The sequence below is a fragment of the Carcharodon carcharias genome, chromosome 2 (assembly GCF_017639515.1).
Source record: "Carcharodon carcharias isolate sCarCar2 chromosome 2, sCarCar2.pri, whole genome shotgun sequence".
NCBI classification, from domain to species: Eukaryota; Metazoa; Chordata; class Chondrichthyes; order Lamniformes; family Lamnidae; genus Carcharodon; species Carcharodon carcharias.
This window is the reverse complement of record NC_054468.1, coordinates 36,607,436-36,622,572: the sequence shown is the minus strand read 5'-3', so window position 1 is coordinate 36,622,572 and position 15,137 is coordinate 36,607,436. Positions and strand designations below refer to the sequence as shown.

General features: G+C 42.0%; 1 protein-coding gene across 1 annotated transcript in view; it reads right to left on the bottom strand.

Annotated features, from left to right (window-relative positions):
• Window positions 1-650: 650 nt before the first annotated feature.
• Window positions 651-15,137, bottom strand: part of prss56 (serine protease 56) — a 47,586-nt gene continuing 33,099 nt past the window's right edge. Inside the window, exons 13-16 of the mRNA XM_041204923.1 lie at window positions 7,182-7,359; window positions 3,975-4,131; window positions 2,417-2,523; window positions 651-824 (exon numbers count right to left, since the gene is read on the bottom strand). Of these exons, the coding sequence (XP_041060857.1) occupies window positions 651-824; window positions 2,417-2,523; window positions 3,975-4,131; window positions 7,182-7,359 (616 nt within the window). The remainder of the gene's footprint in view (window positions 825-2,416; window positions 2,524-3,974; window positions 4,132-7,181; window positions 7,360-15,137) is intronic.

The window sequence follows — 15,137 nt, the reverse complement described above, 5'->3', positions numbered from 1 at the left end:
GATATTTCCAATAACTTAATAAGATCCAAATGTAAGATGTTTGAGATATTCCAATCTTCAAATTTTGGTCAAAAACATAAATAATTTTCCTTCTTCAGTGATGTTCCAAAGCTGGGCCTATGTCATCCTGGACCTTTAACATCTTCTAAAGGATAATCCAAATATTTCATAAATTTAACGTGAAACCAATTGGTACATGGCTTTTGACCACATAATAGTCACTGCGTTGACGTTTCGAGTCCTCATGACCCTTCAACAGAACTGTTGAAGGGTCATGAGGACTTGAAACGTCAACTCTTTTCTTCTCTGCCGATGTTGCCAGACCTGCTGAGTTTTTCCAGGTAATTCTGTTTTTGTTTTGGATTTCCAGCATCCGCAGTTTTTTGTTTTTATCTAATAGTCACTGCATTTGAAAAGTTACGTGAAAAGCTTTGAAATGTTTCAACATATTATAAGGTGCTATGAAAATCTTAATTCCTTCCTCCCTTCCCAACTGATGAGAGTTGTGGAGATGCTCCAATCCAAACAATATAATAATCTCTCCCTAAAATATTGAATTTTTCTTATTCTTGGAAACACGGATGATTGCGTTAACACTGGCATCCCAGCAAGAGGAATAGAGCTGCAAATACCCCATTCATGGTGCTACACTATGTTTTTGAAGCATCCAAGGCCAGGGCAATAACTCGTGCCATGCTCCTGTAAAAGGAATCATTCTCCAATCCAACCAGACTGTGGAAGGTTGCAGGCCGGCCTCCAACCATGGCTTTCACACGTGCTTTAAATAGCCCTTTTTCGTTTTTAGAAGCCATGTCTACCAGAACCTGGACAAGAACATAAAGACATCAAATACAGTGTCATTGAACATAAAATGCATTTAGCAACTGATGGCTAATTAATATAAAATAAACTGCAATGTACCAGAACTATTTCCTTCCAGAATCAGTGCCAAATAATTAATTTCTAATCCAATCTGGAATTATAGAAATATCAGACAAAATTAATTTAGTAGAAAAATGAAACAATAACACAAAAGAATACAAATGAACCTGTCTCTCAGTAAAAAAACAAGCTATAATTGTATGGGAAGGTGCCAGAAGAAGTGCAGGTGGACATCATAATGACAGAAGAATGAGCAAGGCTACCTGGAAGGGGAGGGATCTGCTGAAAAGCAGAGAGTGGAAGGGAAGATATATTTGGTAGTTTAAACCTGTTGTAAGCAGTGAAAATGGCCAAAGATGATCTGGTGAATACAGAAGCTGACCGAATGGGTGATGTGGGCAATCATCACTCATTCACAACTCCATGATACACATATATTGCCATGCAGCACTATTTGAATGCATGTTTTCCACACAACAGGTGGCATTCTGACCTAGGAGGGGAAATGCTTAGTGTGTTTTGTTTTTAAGATGTTTCCAAAGGAGATTTGGCAAAATGCTACAATGCATCTTCTGGATGGTACACACCGCTGCCGCTGTGAGTCAGTGGTGGAGGGTGTGAGTGTTTGAAATGGTGGATGGGGTGCCAATCATGCAGGCTGCTTTTCTTCAGAGAGTGTTATGGTGTGATAGGTATGGCCAATTCTCGGGAAGGGATCCTAGTACTATAACACCCCAGATTGTCCACTTGGCTGGCCCTAAAGTAAATGAAAACTTAGCTGCTGGATTACTCTTCAGCTGGACCACCAGCTGATTCTGGGTGGAGTGTGTGCAGTGTTCAGAACCTTTCTGAACCATAGAACTTCCCAAAGTGCTTTACAACTAATTAGTGCTTTTGAAATGGAATCACTGTTGTATTGTAAGAAACAAAGCAGCTAATCTGCACATAGCAAGGTTCCAGAAACAGCAATGTGATAATGGTCATATAGTTTATTTTAGCAATGTTAGTTGAGAGATAGATATTGGTCCAGACATTGGGGAAAACTCCTCTGCTGATCTTTGAAATAATGTCATGAGATCTTTTACATCCACCTGAGGCAGCGGGGGCCTCGGTGTAACATCTCATCTGAAGGACACCACCTCCAATAGTGCAGTGCAGCCATCCCTCAGTACTGCACAGGAGTGCTCAAGTCTCTGGAGTCGTAATTGAACCCAGAACGTTCTGGCTCTGAGGTGAGGGTGCTACCACTGACCAACAGTACTGTCCTAGAATGGCAGTCTCAACTTAAAAAACTTTCCACCTGACTTAGATGGGTGCTCTGGCCAGGTAACAGTCAGACCTAAGGAAGACAGGGAAAGCCAGACCTTTGGCAGAAATGGGCAGTAATTTCCCACCATGTTCAGGGTGCTATTGCCCATTTCCCCTGCATGGGAGGCTTGAAAATCTCTCTCGAATTTTGTTTAAAATTTTAATTTATATTTATAAACCTGTCAACAAAGATTTTTCTGAATTAAAATAAGGTAATGGTACACACCTCTTGAAATCTCATTGACAATTCCTCTGTTGGTATAGTCAGAATCCATTTATATTCATCCATCAATAAACTGACATTCAGCAGTGATTCATTGACAGTCTGACAACCTAAACAGAAAAAAGAATAAAACTATTATGTTCCAAAGAAGAGTCAAATTAGACTTGAAACATTAACTGTTTGTCTCTCCACAGATGCTGCCAAACTTGCTGAGTTCTTCCAGCACCCTCTGTTTTTATTATAAAACTATTATTTTTGTTGTTACAGGCTCAAATGGCAGAGTTATATCTATTCCTGGACAAAAGATACATTTAGCAGGATGGACATTTAATACTAGTCACAGAAAATGTTTTAAAATTTTTTGATGGTTACAAATTACAGAGTTACACAGAATGTACAGCACTGAAATAGGCTATTTGGCCTAACTGGTATGTGCCAGTGTTTATGCTTCATATAAATCTCCTACCACCCCTTTTCATCTAATCTCATCAGCATAACTTGCAATTCTTTTTCACCTCATTTGTTTAGCCAGCTTCCCTAAAATGCATCTATCCTATTCATCTCAATTAATGCTGAAGAATGGAAGACCTTGTTCACTTGAGCTGGTATCATTCTTAACCATGAAAATGATTTAGTTTGTGTAAGGTACAGAACAGCACTCACTCTGACCCACTCCAGCGACATGTCAAACCCAAAAGGGAACCCTGTACAGTAGTAGAATGTGAATTTTCCATCCATATTGGCTATCTGGATGGTTTTGTCACTTATTGCCACTATGTATCTTTTCATTTGCAGTGTTTGACCTTTGGCTATATGCAGAACTATGCATATGGCGTGGACCATGGTGAGAGGTGTTAAATGGAAAATAACTGTTTCTTGTCATTCATTCTGAGGATGTGGGCATCAGTAGTGAGGGTCTTCTTGAATTCCTGTAGTTTGTGTTGGTGATGGCATTACCATAATACTGTTCAGTAAGAACTTTCAAGATTTGACCCATCAGTGATGAATGGATGGTGATACCTGTCAAAATCAGGATGGTGTGTGTCTTGGGGTAACATGAAGGTGATGGTGTTCCCATACACTTGCTTCTCTTGTCCTTCTAGGTTGCAGATTTGGAGGCTACTATTGCAGAAAGCATGGCATGTTGCTGTAGTGCATCCTGTATATAGTACATGCTGCAAACACTGTGTTCCAGTGGTGGAGAGGGAAGATGAAGTGCTGGTTAAACATATTGCTTTTTCCTATATGGTACAGGGTTCTTAAGTGGCATTGAAGCTGCACCTAACCAGGCAAATGGAAAGTATTCCTTCATGCTCCTGGGCCTTGTAGATGGGATGTTGGAGGATACGTTGGGGAATTAGGATCTGAGCCATTCACTCCAGAACACTTGCTCTAGTAGCTACAGCATTTATGTGGCTAGTGCAGTTGAGTTTCAGGTCAGTGGTAATTCTCCAGGATATTGATGGTGGGGGAATTGATGGTGGAAATGTCATTGTTGGTCAGACCTTCCCCTCTAAATGACAATTCCTTTCAAAATTTGCTGATGTTTTGGTTTGTATACAAACTGACAACTCATTGTTGGTTTTCAGAAAGGCTCCAGAGTCTGGCAGACCTTTAGAAACATCACGTTTTTTCACCTTCAAATCATTTTTTGAAGTGTTTAATCCTATTAAAAATAGTTGCTTTACATTAGGACTCTTTTTCATTTCCAAGACGTGCTAGGGATTAATAAAGCTTTGGTTTTAATTTCACATCAGGAAGCGTTAAATTTAACTTTATTAAACTTTCTACTTCCTTTGCTCTCGTCACCATTTCACCTCTTGCCCCTTGAAGGGCAGACAGGTGACCATTGCTCTCCTTTATGCAGTCTCCCCAGGCTGGGAGGATGAGTGGACAGAGGCTCCTCTGGTTAGGAGGCAGGTGGCCAAGCTAACCACACTATCCTCCAGGTGGTGGAGAGGGAAGACCAACTTCATCAAATCTTCTCCAAATTGAGAAAACAGATGAGGTAATCTTCATTATTCACAGCTGGATGGTAATGAACTTAAGTCTCACAAATAGCAGACACTTTGTTTTTATTCATTGGTTAAAATTCATCAATCTTCAACTAGGATAGAGGTCTGTACGAAAGCAAGGAGTTCCATCTAGGTGGACTTCCTAAAATCTCATTTCTGAAGAAGAGTCATATTCGACTCAAAACATGTTAAATCTATTTCTCTCTCCACGCACGCTGCCAGACCTGCTGATTTCCAGCACCTTCTGTTTAATTTCTGATATCTCATTTGTTGAATTTAAAATGTGCTTTCTCTTGCCTAATAGTAAACAGATTGATAAATCTCCAATCTGCCTTCTCTTTGCGCAGATAAGATAACGTTGCAAAAGGGAAGAAAGTAAATGTAAAATTTAAGAATTAACTTCTGAAAATAATATGTCTGAAAGATGTTAAAATATACCATCGTGCTTCAAAGATGTCAGAGACAATCTCTCTGCTTCATGTGGGGTCTTCTGCATTTGGGTAAGTAGCTCATCTATCTCACGCTGGGACCTCAAGCTTCCTATCAGAGTTTGAAACTGTTCCTTCAATGATTCCATCTGCTTTTTGGAATTCTAAAAATAAAATATTGGCACACAACTTTTACATACAGTTTGTGACTAACATGAATAACTTTCTCTAATGAACACTTTAGCCTGTGTTATGTTGGAATGGAAGTATCACAATGATGAACATGTTGAGTTGTATATCATGATTTAACCAGATTTCCTTCTTTTCTTCCATAAAATATTGTAGAAAGATTATTCCAACTCTATTATTCTAGCATATAGTTATACCACTCACTATGAAAAAGTACTACAGAACATTAACCTATGCACATTTATGTCACTAGTTAAAAGGAAGTATTTGATTATTAAGTAATGTAGTAGCATACTACTTAATAGGATAAGGCTCTATTTGATAGGATATTATTTCATAAAATAGATAAGCTCATTGTAATAACACTCTAATTAGACTTGTCTCAGCTATGTATAAAGTATTCACTAGGATAATTCAATAATTCTGTCCTCCCAGTTTTAAAGCTTGCTCAAGGGGAGCAGTGATTGTGCATAGAATTATAACACTGTAGTGCCAATTTCACAGTTTGCAATCTTTTCAGAATAGATGCTGCATGAGGAGAGCTTGAGATTTGAATTTACCACTCAGGATTCATAATGCAAAATGAAATTAGTGAAAGTTATTGCTAATCAGGAAGTGTTGGCATTGATTTGTGAAGAGCTGCTTGTACTCGACTAACTTAACTTAATTTAGTTTAATTTAAATTTTTGAGGAAATCAAATTTTAACTTTGGTAGTGTAAACAGCAGATAACGATTCAGCCTGTCATTATAAATCTCTCCTCATTTTCATTTTCACTGATTTTGTTCTTAGGTTATGAAAATCACTGGCAAGGCTGCAATTTATTGTTCATCCTTAGTTGAGAAGGTGGTGATGGCCCTTCCTCGTGAACCACAGTAGTATGTGTGAGTGGTTTGATACAACTTAGTGGGCAGAATCTTCTGATTGGCGTGTGGGGGTGGGACCTGCACACTGATGCGTAAAATGACGCACGGTGATGTTGGGCGTGCGTCCCGACGTCACCGCGTGTCATTCCTGTTCAGTGGGCATGCACTGGAGTCGGCTGCGTGCCGACCGAACCATCAAGGACCTATTAAGGCCATTAATTACCTAATTAAAGTAGTTGTCAGGGCTGCCCATCCAACCTTTATGTTGGCGGGCAAGCGAAGAGCCCAGGCGGCCTTTGCATTTTTCATGGAACCTCATCCGCAGGTGGGATGAGGTTTCATGAAGGCTTTATAACTTAAATAAAATTTTTAATTAAATTTCATAGACATGTCCCAGCTCATGTGACAATCACATGAGGGGACATGTCTGAATAATTTTTTTTCTTTTTTTTCAATTTTTCACAATCAATTTAATCTCCCTGAGGCAGCTCTGTGCCTCAGGGAGATTTCTGCGCTCTTTCGCACGCGTGCGCAAAAGAGTGCAGGCCCAGACTCTCTCTCCTTCCCCCACCCGCATAGGTAGCACTGAGCGCTCCCCGGTGTGCGTCACGCTGGGTGTACCTTAATTGGCCTGCTCACATAAAATGGCGGCACGCAGTCAATCGCGGGCGGTGATCGGCTGCGCGCCCGCCCACGCCCAGCTCGCCCGACCGGGAGAAAATTCTCCCCAGTGAGTTGTTAGATCACCTGAGCAATTGGTCAACCACGTTGTTGTGGTACTGGAGTCACATGTAAACCAGATTGGGTGAGGATGGCAGATTTCCTTCCCTCAAGGGTGTTGATGAACCATTTGACTTTTTAACAACAATCTGACAGCTTCATGGTCACATTTGCTGATACCATTTCCAGATTATTTGAACTGAATTTGGAATTCTCAAATTTCCATGGTGAGATTTGAATTAAAATTCTCTGGCGAATGAGTCCAGACATCTGGATTATTAATCCAGTAACATAACCACTACCTTTACCACTTGAAAAGGAACTAAAGGAAGAATACATAATGATAGACAGAAAGGGAAAGGAAATGGACTAAGAAGAGCAGTGGCAGTAGCATGGCAGACAAATTGGCCACAAATTCTATATAAATTTACTATGTTGCTCGTGGGCCTATACCTACAATCTGTTTCCTGCCAGTACGTAACACTTGCAGTATTATTCATGTGTTTAATACTATTAGAGAGTTGGGATTGTGAAATTCCTGGATACCATACCTGGAAAAAGAATTGCCTTTCTTTTCTGACTGTACTTTCTTTTTCCCTGTCTTCTTCAATGAAATCTATAGACTGAAAGCTTTCCGTGATCGCAGTAAAGTAATTGATCCAGTTGTCCAAATCTGGTCCAATATCCTTGAACAAGGTTTGAACGTCTATTGTTCCCATTTCTACAGTTCTTGAAAAGAGAGAAATTCAAGTAAATGACGTGCATGTGTTTTTGTTAAGCACATAGTTACTTACCAAATAAAAAGCGTGAGCTATTTTAGGTTATAAAAGGGATACAAAAGGAAGTAATTTATGTATAGCAAATATAAAAGTTGAACAATTTATTGCATATAGTGCATTTTCTACACAGGAATATAACGTATTCAATGTAAGTGAATTTAAAGCATGCAGTGAGTGTATGGGGGAAACAACATTTCTTTATTCCTAGTGACTTACAAATAAGTTAAAGCATTTTATAGAATCAGAAAGCTGTGGTTTAAAAATAAATGCCAGACCTCACAAATTCTATTAAAGCCGTGCCTTGAGGAATTGCCCCGAGGACCGAGATAACCTGTTCTCAGATGTACAATTTAGCACAGTTGATGAGAAACTGTCACCACAGTCCATACATACCACAAAAGAAGTGGTTACCATGTGTGTCCCATGAGCTCTAATATCTTGGGCAGAATTTTGCCCTTGGTGGGTAGGCTCGGCGGGGGCGATTGGGAAGCTGACCGCTGCCGGCGATTGGCACCAGGCCGCAATTTCACGCTGGTGGGCCAATTATGGCCTGCCCAGTGTGAAATGCGAGCGGCAGCGCGGCCTCAGGGAGATGAAGCATTGTTAAAAAAAAGAAAAGAAAGAAAATAAAAATGTAATAAAACACGTCCCCTGCTGTGGATGAGGTTTCCAAAAAAATGCAAAGGCCATTTGGCCTTTTCGCCCGCCTGCCAACCGTTAGGTTGGACTGGTAGCTAAATATTTAGGTTAATTGATTATTTAATGGCCCTAACAGGCCTTTTAATTGTTGATGGGTGCACTGCCATCTCTGGTATGTGCCCGCTCTGCATACATCAACACACATCATTTCACATTCGAGTGAGTTGGGGGTACACCCACCTGCTGAGCGAAAATTTCTGCCCCATGAAGGGAAAGGTTAGCTTTGCCATTTTGTTTTACTCATTCATGGGATGTGGGTATCACTGGCTAGGCCAGCATTTATTGCCCATCTTTCTTGCCCTTGAGAAGGTTGTGGTGAGCTGCCTTCTTGAACCTCTGCAGTCCATGTGCCATAGGTACACCCAACAGTGCTGTTAGGGAGGGAGTTCCAGGATTTTTACCCAGCGACGGTGAAGGAACGGTGATTTATTTCCAAGTCGAGGTGGTGAGTGGCTTGGAGGAGAACTTGCAGGTGGTGGTGTTCCTACGTATCTTCTGCCCTTGTCCTTCTAGATGGTAGTGGTCTTGGGTTTGGAAGGTGCTGTCTAAGGAGCCTTGGTGAGTTTCTGCAGTGCATCTTATAGATGGCACACACAGTTGCTACTGTGCATTGGTGATGAAGGGAGTGAATGTTTGTGGCTGGGGAGCCAATCAAGTGGGCTGCTTTGCCTGGATGGTGTCAAGCTTCTTGATTGTTGTTGGAGCTGCTCTCTTCCAGGCAAGTGGAAACAATTCCATCACACTCCTGACTTGTGCCTTGTAGATGGTCGAGAGGCTTTGGGGAGTCAGGAGGTGAGTTACTCACTGCAGGGTTCCTAGTGCCTGACCTGCTCTTTTAGCCACAGTATTTATATGGCTAGTCCAGTTCAGTTTCTGGTCAATGGTCAGGATGTTGATAGTGGGGGATTCAGCAATGGTAATATCAAGGGTCGATGGTTAGATTCTTTCTTGTTGGAGATGGTCATTGCCTGGCACCTGTGTGGCTTGAATGTTACTTTCCACTTGTCAGCCCAATCCTGGATATTGTCCAGGCCTTGCTGCATTTGAACATGAACTGCTTCAGTATCTAAGGAGTCATGAATGGTGTGGAACATTGCGTAATCATCAGCGAACATCCCCACTTCTGATCATAATATGGAAGGAAGGTCATTGATGAAGCAGCTGAAAATGGCTGGGCCTAGGGCACGACCCTGCGGAACTCCTGCAGTAATGTCCTGGAACTGAGATGATTGACCTCCAACAACCACAACCATCTTCCTTTGTGCTAGGTATGACTCCAGCCAGTGGAGAGATTTCCCCCTGATTCCCATTTACTCTAGTTTTGATGGAGCTTCTTGGTGCATACTCGGTCAAATGCTGCTTTGATGTCAAGATCAGTTACTCTCACCTCACCTCGGGAGTTCAGCTTTTGTCCATGTTTGAACCAAAGCTGTAATGAGGTCAGGAGCTGAGTGACCCTGGCAGGACCCAAACTGACCATCAGTGAGCAGGTTATTGCTAAGCAAATGCCAATTGATAGCAGTGTTGATGTCCCCTCCATTGCTTTACTGATGGGACAGTAATTGGCGAGGTTGGATTTGTCCTGCTTTTTCTGTACAGGACATACATGGGCAATTTTCTACATTGCTGGGTAGATGCCAGTGTTGTAGCTGTAATGGAACAGTTTGGCTAGGGGTGCAGCAAATTCTGGAGCACAAGTCTTCAGTCCTATTGCCAGAATATTGTCAGGGCCCATAGCAGTATTCAGTGCCTTCAACTGTTTCTTGCTATCATGTGGAGTGAATTGAATTGGCTAAAAACTGGCTTCTCGGGACCTCCGGAGGAGGCCGAGATGGATCATCCACTCAGCACTTCTGGATTGTAGCAAATGCCTTATCTTTTGCACTGATGTGCTGGGCTCCTCCATCGTTGAGGATGGGGATATTTGTGGAGCTTCCTCCTCCAGGGAGTTGTTTACTTCATGACTGGATGTGGCAGGACTGCAGAGCTTAGATCTGATCCGTTTGTTGTGGGATCACTTAGCTCTGTCTATCATATGCTACTTTCATAGTTTGGCACACAAGTAGTTTGTAGCTTTACCACATGGACACCTCATTTTTAGGTATGCCTTGTGCTACTCCTGGTATACCCTCCTGCACTCTTCATTGAACCTGGGTTGATCCCCTACCTTGAAGGTAATGGTAGAGTGGGGTATATGTTGGGCCATAAGGGTACAGGTTGTGTTTGAGTTCTGCTGCTGCTGATGGTCCACAGTGCCTCATGGAGGCCCAGACTTGAGTTGCTAGATCTGTTTGAAGTCTATCCCATTTAGCATGGTAGTGCCACTTATCCTCAATGTGAATGTGAATGTCTCTGCCACTCCTACCAAGGCTGTCATGGATAGATGCATCTGTGGCAGGTAAGGATGGCATCAGTTTAAGGATATCAGATGGGTTTTTACAACAATCGCTTTAGGATAGATATTTAATTCCAGATTTGTGCCGTGGTGGGATTCGAACCCCGGTCCCCAGAGCATTACCCTGGGTCTCTGAATTATTATTCCAGTGACAATACCACTACGCCTCCGCCTCCCCAGATTGAACCTGACTATGCTTTTTGGCAGGCCAGCTGAGTGATTCTTGGCTTGGTAACATGAAAGGACTTCACTCAGATTATGGCCAGCTACGCAGTCGAAAAACATGCCAGCTGCATATTAAAATGCTGTCATTTCTACAGCTTCTGGGGCACAATTAGTTTTGCAGAAGGATTTCCTATCGCAGTTCAGCAATAAAAATATTCTAACAAAGACTGGCTGTAAAACTGTTGGGAATCAAACAATTATGTTTCATCAGGGAGAGAAACAGAGTTAACAGGCTGAATTTTACCAAGTAGGTCCCGATTCTGGTGTTGGTCTCAATTCTGAGTTAGGAACATGGCACAACGTTGGTCATGATCTTCCTGGAGGTGGCCATTTATTTATTTATTTTATTCCTTTATGGGATGTGGGCATTGCTGGCTAGGCCAGCATTTATTGCCCATCCCTAATTGCCCTTGGGAAGGTGGTGGTGAGCGGCCTTCTTGAACCGCTGCAAATCCTGTGGTGTAGGTATACCCACAGTGCTGTAAGGGAGAGAATTCCAGGACTCCAGCAACAATGAAGAAACAGTGATATATTTCCAGGTCAGGATGTTGAGTGGCTTGGAGGGGAACTTCCAAGTAGTGGTGTTCCCATGTATCTGCCCTTGTCCTTCTAGATGGTAGAGGTCGTGAGTTTGGAAGGTGCTGCCTAAGGAGCCTTGGTGAGTTTCTGCAGCACATCTTGTAGAGGGTACACACTGCTGCCGCTGTTCATCATTGGTGGAACATGAGAACATAAGAAATAGGAGCAGGAGTAGGCCATTCAGCCCCTCAAGCTTGCCCCGCCATTTAATCAGATCATGGCTGATCTGTCCCAAGCCTGAACTCCTCTTTCGTGCCAGCTCCTCATAACCCTCAATTCCCCGATATTTCAAAAATCTATCTACCTCCTCTTTAAATACTTTCAGTGATCTAGCCTCCACAACTCTCTGGGGTAGAGAATTCCCTAGACATTCACTAGACTCTGAGAGAAGAAATTCCTTCACAGCTCAGTTTTAAATGAGTGTTCCCTTATTCTGTAATTATGACCCCTAGTTTGAGATTCCCCCACTAGTGGAAACATCTTCTCAACGTCTACCCTGTCAAGCCCCCTCAGAATCTTGTAAGTTTCAATAAGATTACCCCACATTCTTCTGAACTCTAATGAATAAAGGCCTAACCTATTTGGCCGTTCTTGATATATCCACCCCTTCATCCCAGGAATCAGCCTTGTGAATCATTTTTGAACAGCCTCCAATGCCAGTATAACCTTTCTTAAATATGGGGACCAAAACTGTACACAGTACTCCAAGTGCAGCCTCACCAACACCCTGTAAGGCTTCCCTATTTTTAAACTCCAACCCCCTAGCAATACAGGCCAAAATTCCATTTGCCTTCTTAATTACTTGCTGCATCTGCAAGCTAACTTTTTGTGTTTCGTGCACAAGAACACCTAGATCCCTCTATTTTGCACTTTTTGGAGTCTTTCCCCATTTAAATGATAGTCTGCCTTTTGATTCTTCTTACCAAAGTGCAGGACCTCACACTTTCCGACATTAAACTTCATCTGCCAAGTTTTTGCCCACTCACTCAGCCTGTCAGATTCCTTATGTCCTCATCACAACATGCCTTCCCATCTATTTTTGTACCATCAGCAAATTTGGATGCCTTACACTCTACCCCTCCTTCAAATCATTCATATCGATAGTAAATAATTGAGGCCCTGAGATTGATCCTTGTGGCACTCCACTAGTTATGTCTTTCCAATCTGAAAATGGCCCATTAACCCTGCCTCTTTGTCTTCTATGTGTTAACCAATCCTTAATCCATGCTAATACATTACCCCAATACCGTGAGCTCCTATCTTGTGCAATAACCTTTTGTGTGGCACCCTATTGAATGCCTCCTGGAAATCCAAATACACTGCATCTACCAGTTCCCCTTTAGCAATTCTGCTTGTTATGTCCTCAAAGAACTCTAGCAAATTTGTCAAACATGATTTTCCTTTCAAAAAACCATGTTGACTCTGTTTGATTGCATTAAGTTTTTCTAAATGTCCTGCTATTCTTTCATTAATAATGGACTCTAGAATGTTCCCAATGACAGATGTTAGGCTGACAGGCCTATAGTTTCCTGCTTTTTGTCTCCCTCTCTTCTTGAACAGGGGTGTCACATTTTCCAATCCATTGGGACCCTCCTGGAATACACTGAGTTCTGGAATATTTCGACCAATGCCTCCACTATCTCTGCAGCCACTTGCTTTAAAATCCTTGGATGCAGGCCATCAGTTCCTGGCGACTTGTCTGCCTTTACTCCCATCAGTTTGTCAAATACCTTGTCCCTTGCGATAGAGACTGTTACAAGACCTTTCCTCCCATTAGCTCTTTATCTGATATCTTTGGGATGTTTATAGAGTGCTCCACTGTGAAGACCGACGCAAAATATTGGTTTAACTTATCTTCCATTTCCTTGTTCCCTGTTATCAATTCTCAAGTTGCATTCTCCAAGGATCCCAAGCTTACTTTATACACTCTATTTCTTTTTATATACCCATAGAAACTCTAGATGTTTGTTTTTATATTTCTTGCCAATTTACTTTCATAATCAATTTTCACCCTCTATATTCATTTTTTAATCATCCGCTGCTGGTTCTTAAAAAAGTTCCCAATCCTTTGGCCTACCACTAGTTTTTGCCACTTTGTATGCTTTAGTTTTTGTTTGGATACTCTTCTTGACTGCCTGTGTTAACCACAGGTGGTTCATCCTTCTCATCGAGTCCTTCTTTTTGACTGGGATAATTTTTTGCTGAACGTTATGAAATATCTGCTTAAATGTCTGCCACTGCCCATCTACTGACCTTCCCCTTTGTCTATTTTCCCAGCCTGCTTTAGATAACTCTTTCTTCATACCTCTGCAATGCCCTTATTTAAGTTGAGGACACTGGTTTGAGACCCGAGTTACTCACCCTCAAACTGAATTTGAAATTCTACCATGTTGTAATCGCTACCCCCTAGAGGATCCTTAACTACAATATCTCTTATTAATCCCACCTCATTACATATTAGTAGATCTAAAATAGTCTGTTCCTGGGTAGGTCCTGCAGTGTATTGCTCTAAGAAACAATTCCTGATGCACTCTAAAATTCATTTTCTATGTTACCCCTGCCAATCTGATTTGTCCAGTTAATATGCAGATTAATATCACCCATGATAATTGTAGCGCCTTTCTTACATGCCTCCATTATTTCCAGATTTATACTTTGTCCTACAGTGAGGCAACTCTTTGGGGGTTTATAGACGACTCCCACCCGTGATTTCTTCCCCTTGCTATTCCTCATTTCTGCCCAAACTGATTCCACATCACGATATATTGCACCTATATCACTACTCACCACCGCATTGATACCTTCCTTTATTAACAAAGCTACCCCGCCTCCTTTTCCTTTTTGCCTATTTTTTCGGAACTTCGAAGATCGAGTTTCCAGTCATGGCCACCCTGCAACCACGTCTCTGTAATAGTTATCAAGTCATGTCCATTTATTTCTATTTGTGCCGTTAATTCATCTATCTTGTTACAAATGCTGCATGCATTCAGATAAATAGCCTTACGCTTTGACATTGTACCATTATTGCTCATTCTGGTTCTAATTTCTGCTGCACTCTTCTGCTTATATTTTCTGTACCTTCCTCTCACACTTTGATTATCATTTGCTTCTTCACTACCCTGTACCTCTGCTCTCTCATTTCTTTTTGATTTCTTAAACATCCCTTCAACTGAACCCTCTCCCCACTAATCAGTTTAAAGTCCTATCTACAACCCTAGTTATATGATTCGCCAGGGCACTGGTCCCATGGTTCAAATGAAGCCCATCCCAATGGAACAGCTCCCTCCTTCCCCAGTACTGGTGCCAGTGCCCCATGAATTGGAACCCCTGCCTCCCACACCAATCTTTGAGCCACGCATATACCTCTCTAATCTTATTTGCCCTACACCAATTTGCATGTGGCTCTGGTAGTAAACTGGAGATTATTACGTTTGTGGTTCTGCTTTTTAATTTAGCTCTGAGCTGCTCGTAGTCCCTCAGCAGAAGCTGTTTCCTAGTCCTACCTATTTCGTTGGTACCTACGTGGACCACGACAACTGGATCCTTCCCCTCCCACTCCAAGTTCCTCTCCAGCCCAGAAGAGATGTCCTTAACTTTGGAACCAGGTCGACAACACAGCCTTCAGGGCTCTCTGTCTTTGCTACAGAAAACAGTATCTATTCCCCTAATTATGTTGTTCCCTATTACTACTACATTTCTCTTTTATCCCCCCACTTGAATGGCACTCTGTACCACAGTGCTGTGGTTAGTTTGCTCATCTTCTCTGCAGTCTGTGCCCTCGTCCACACTGAAAGCAAGAACCTCATACCTATTGGACAAGGGCACTGGCT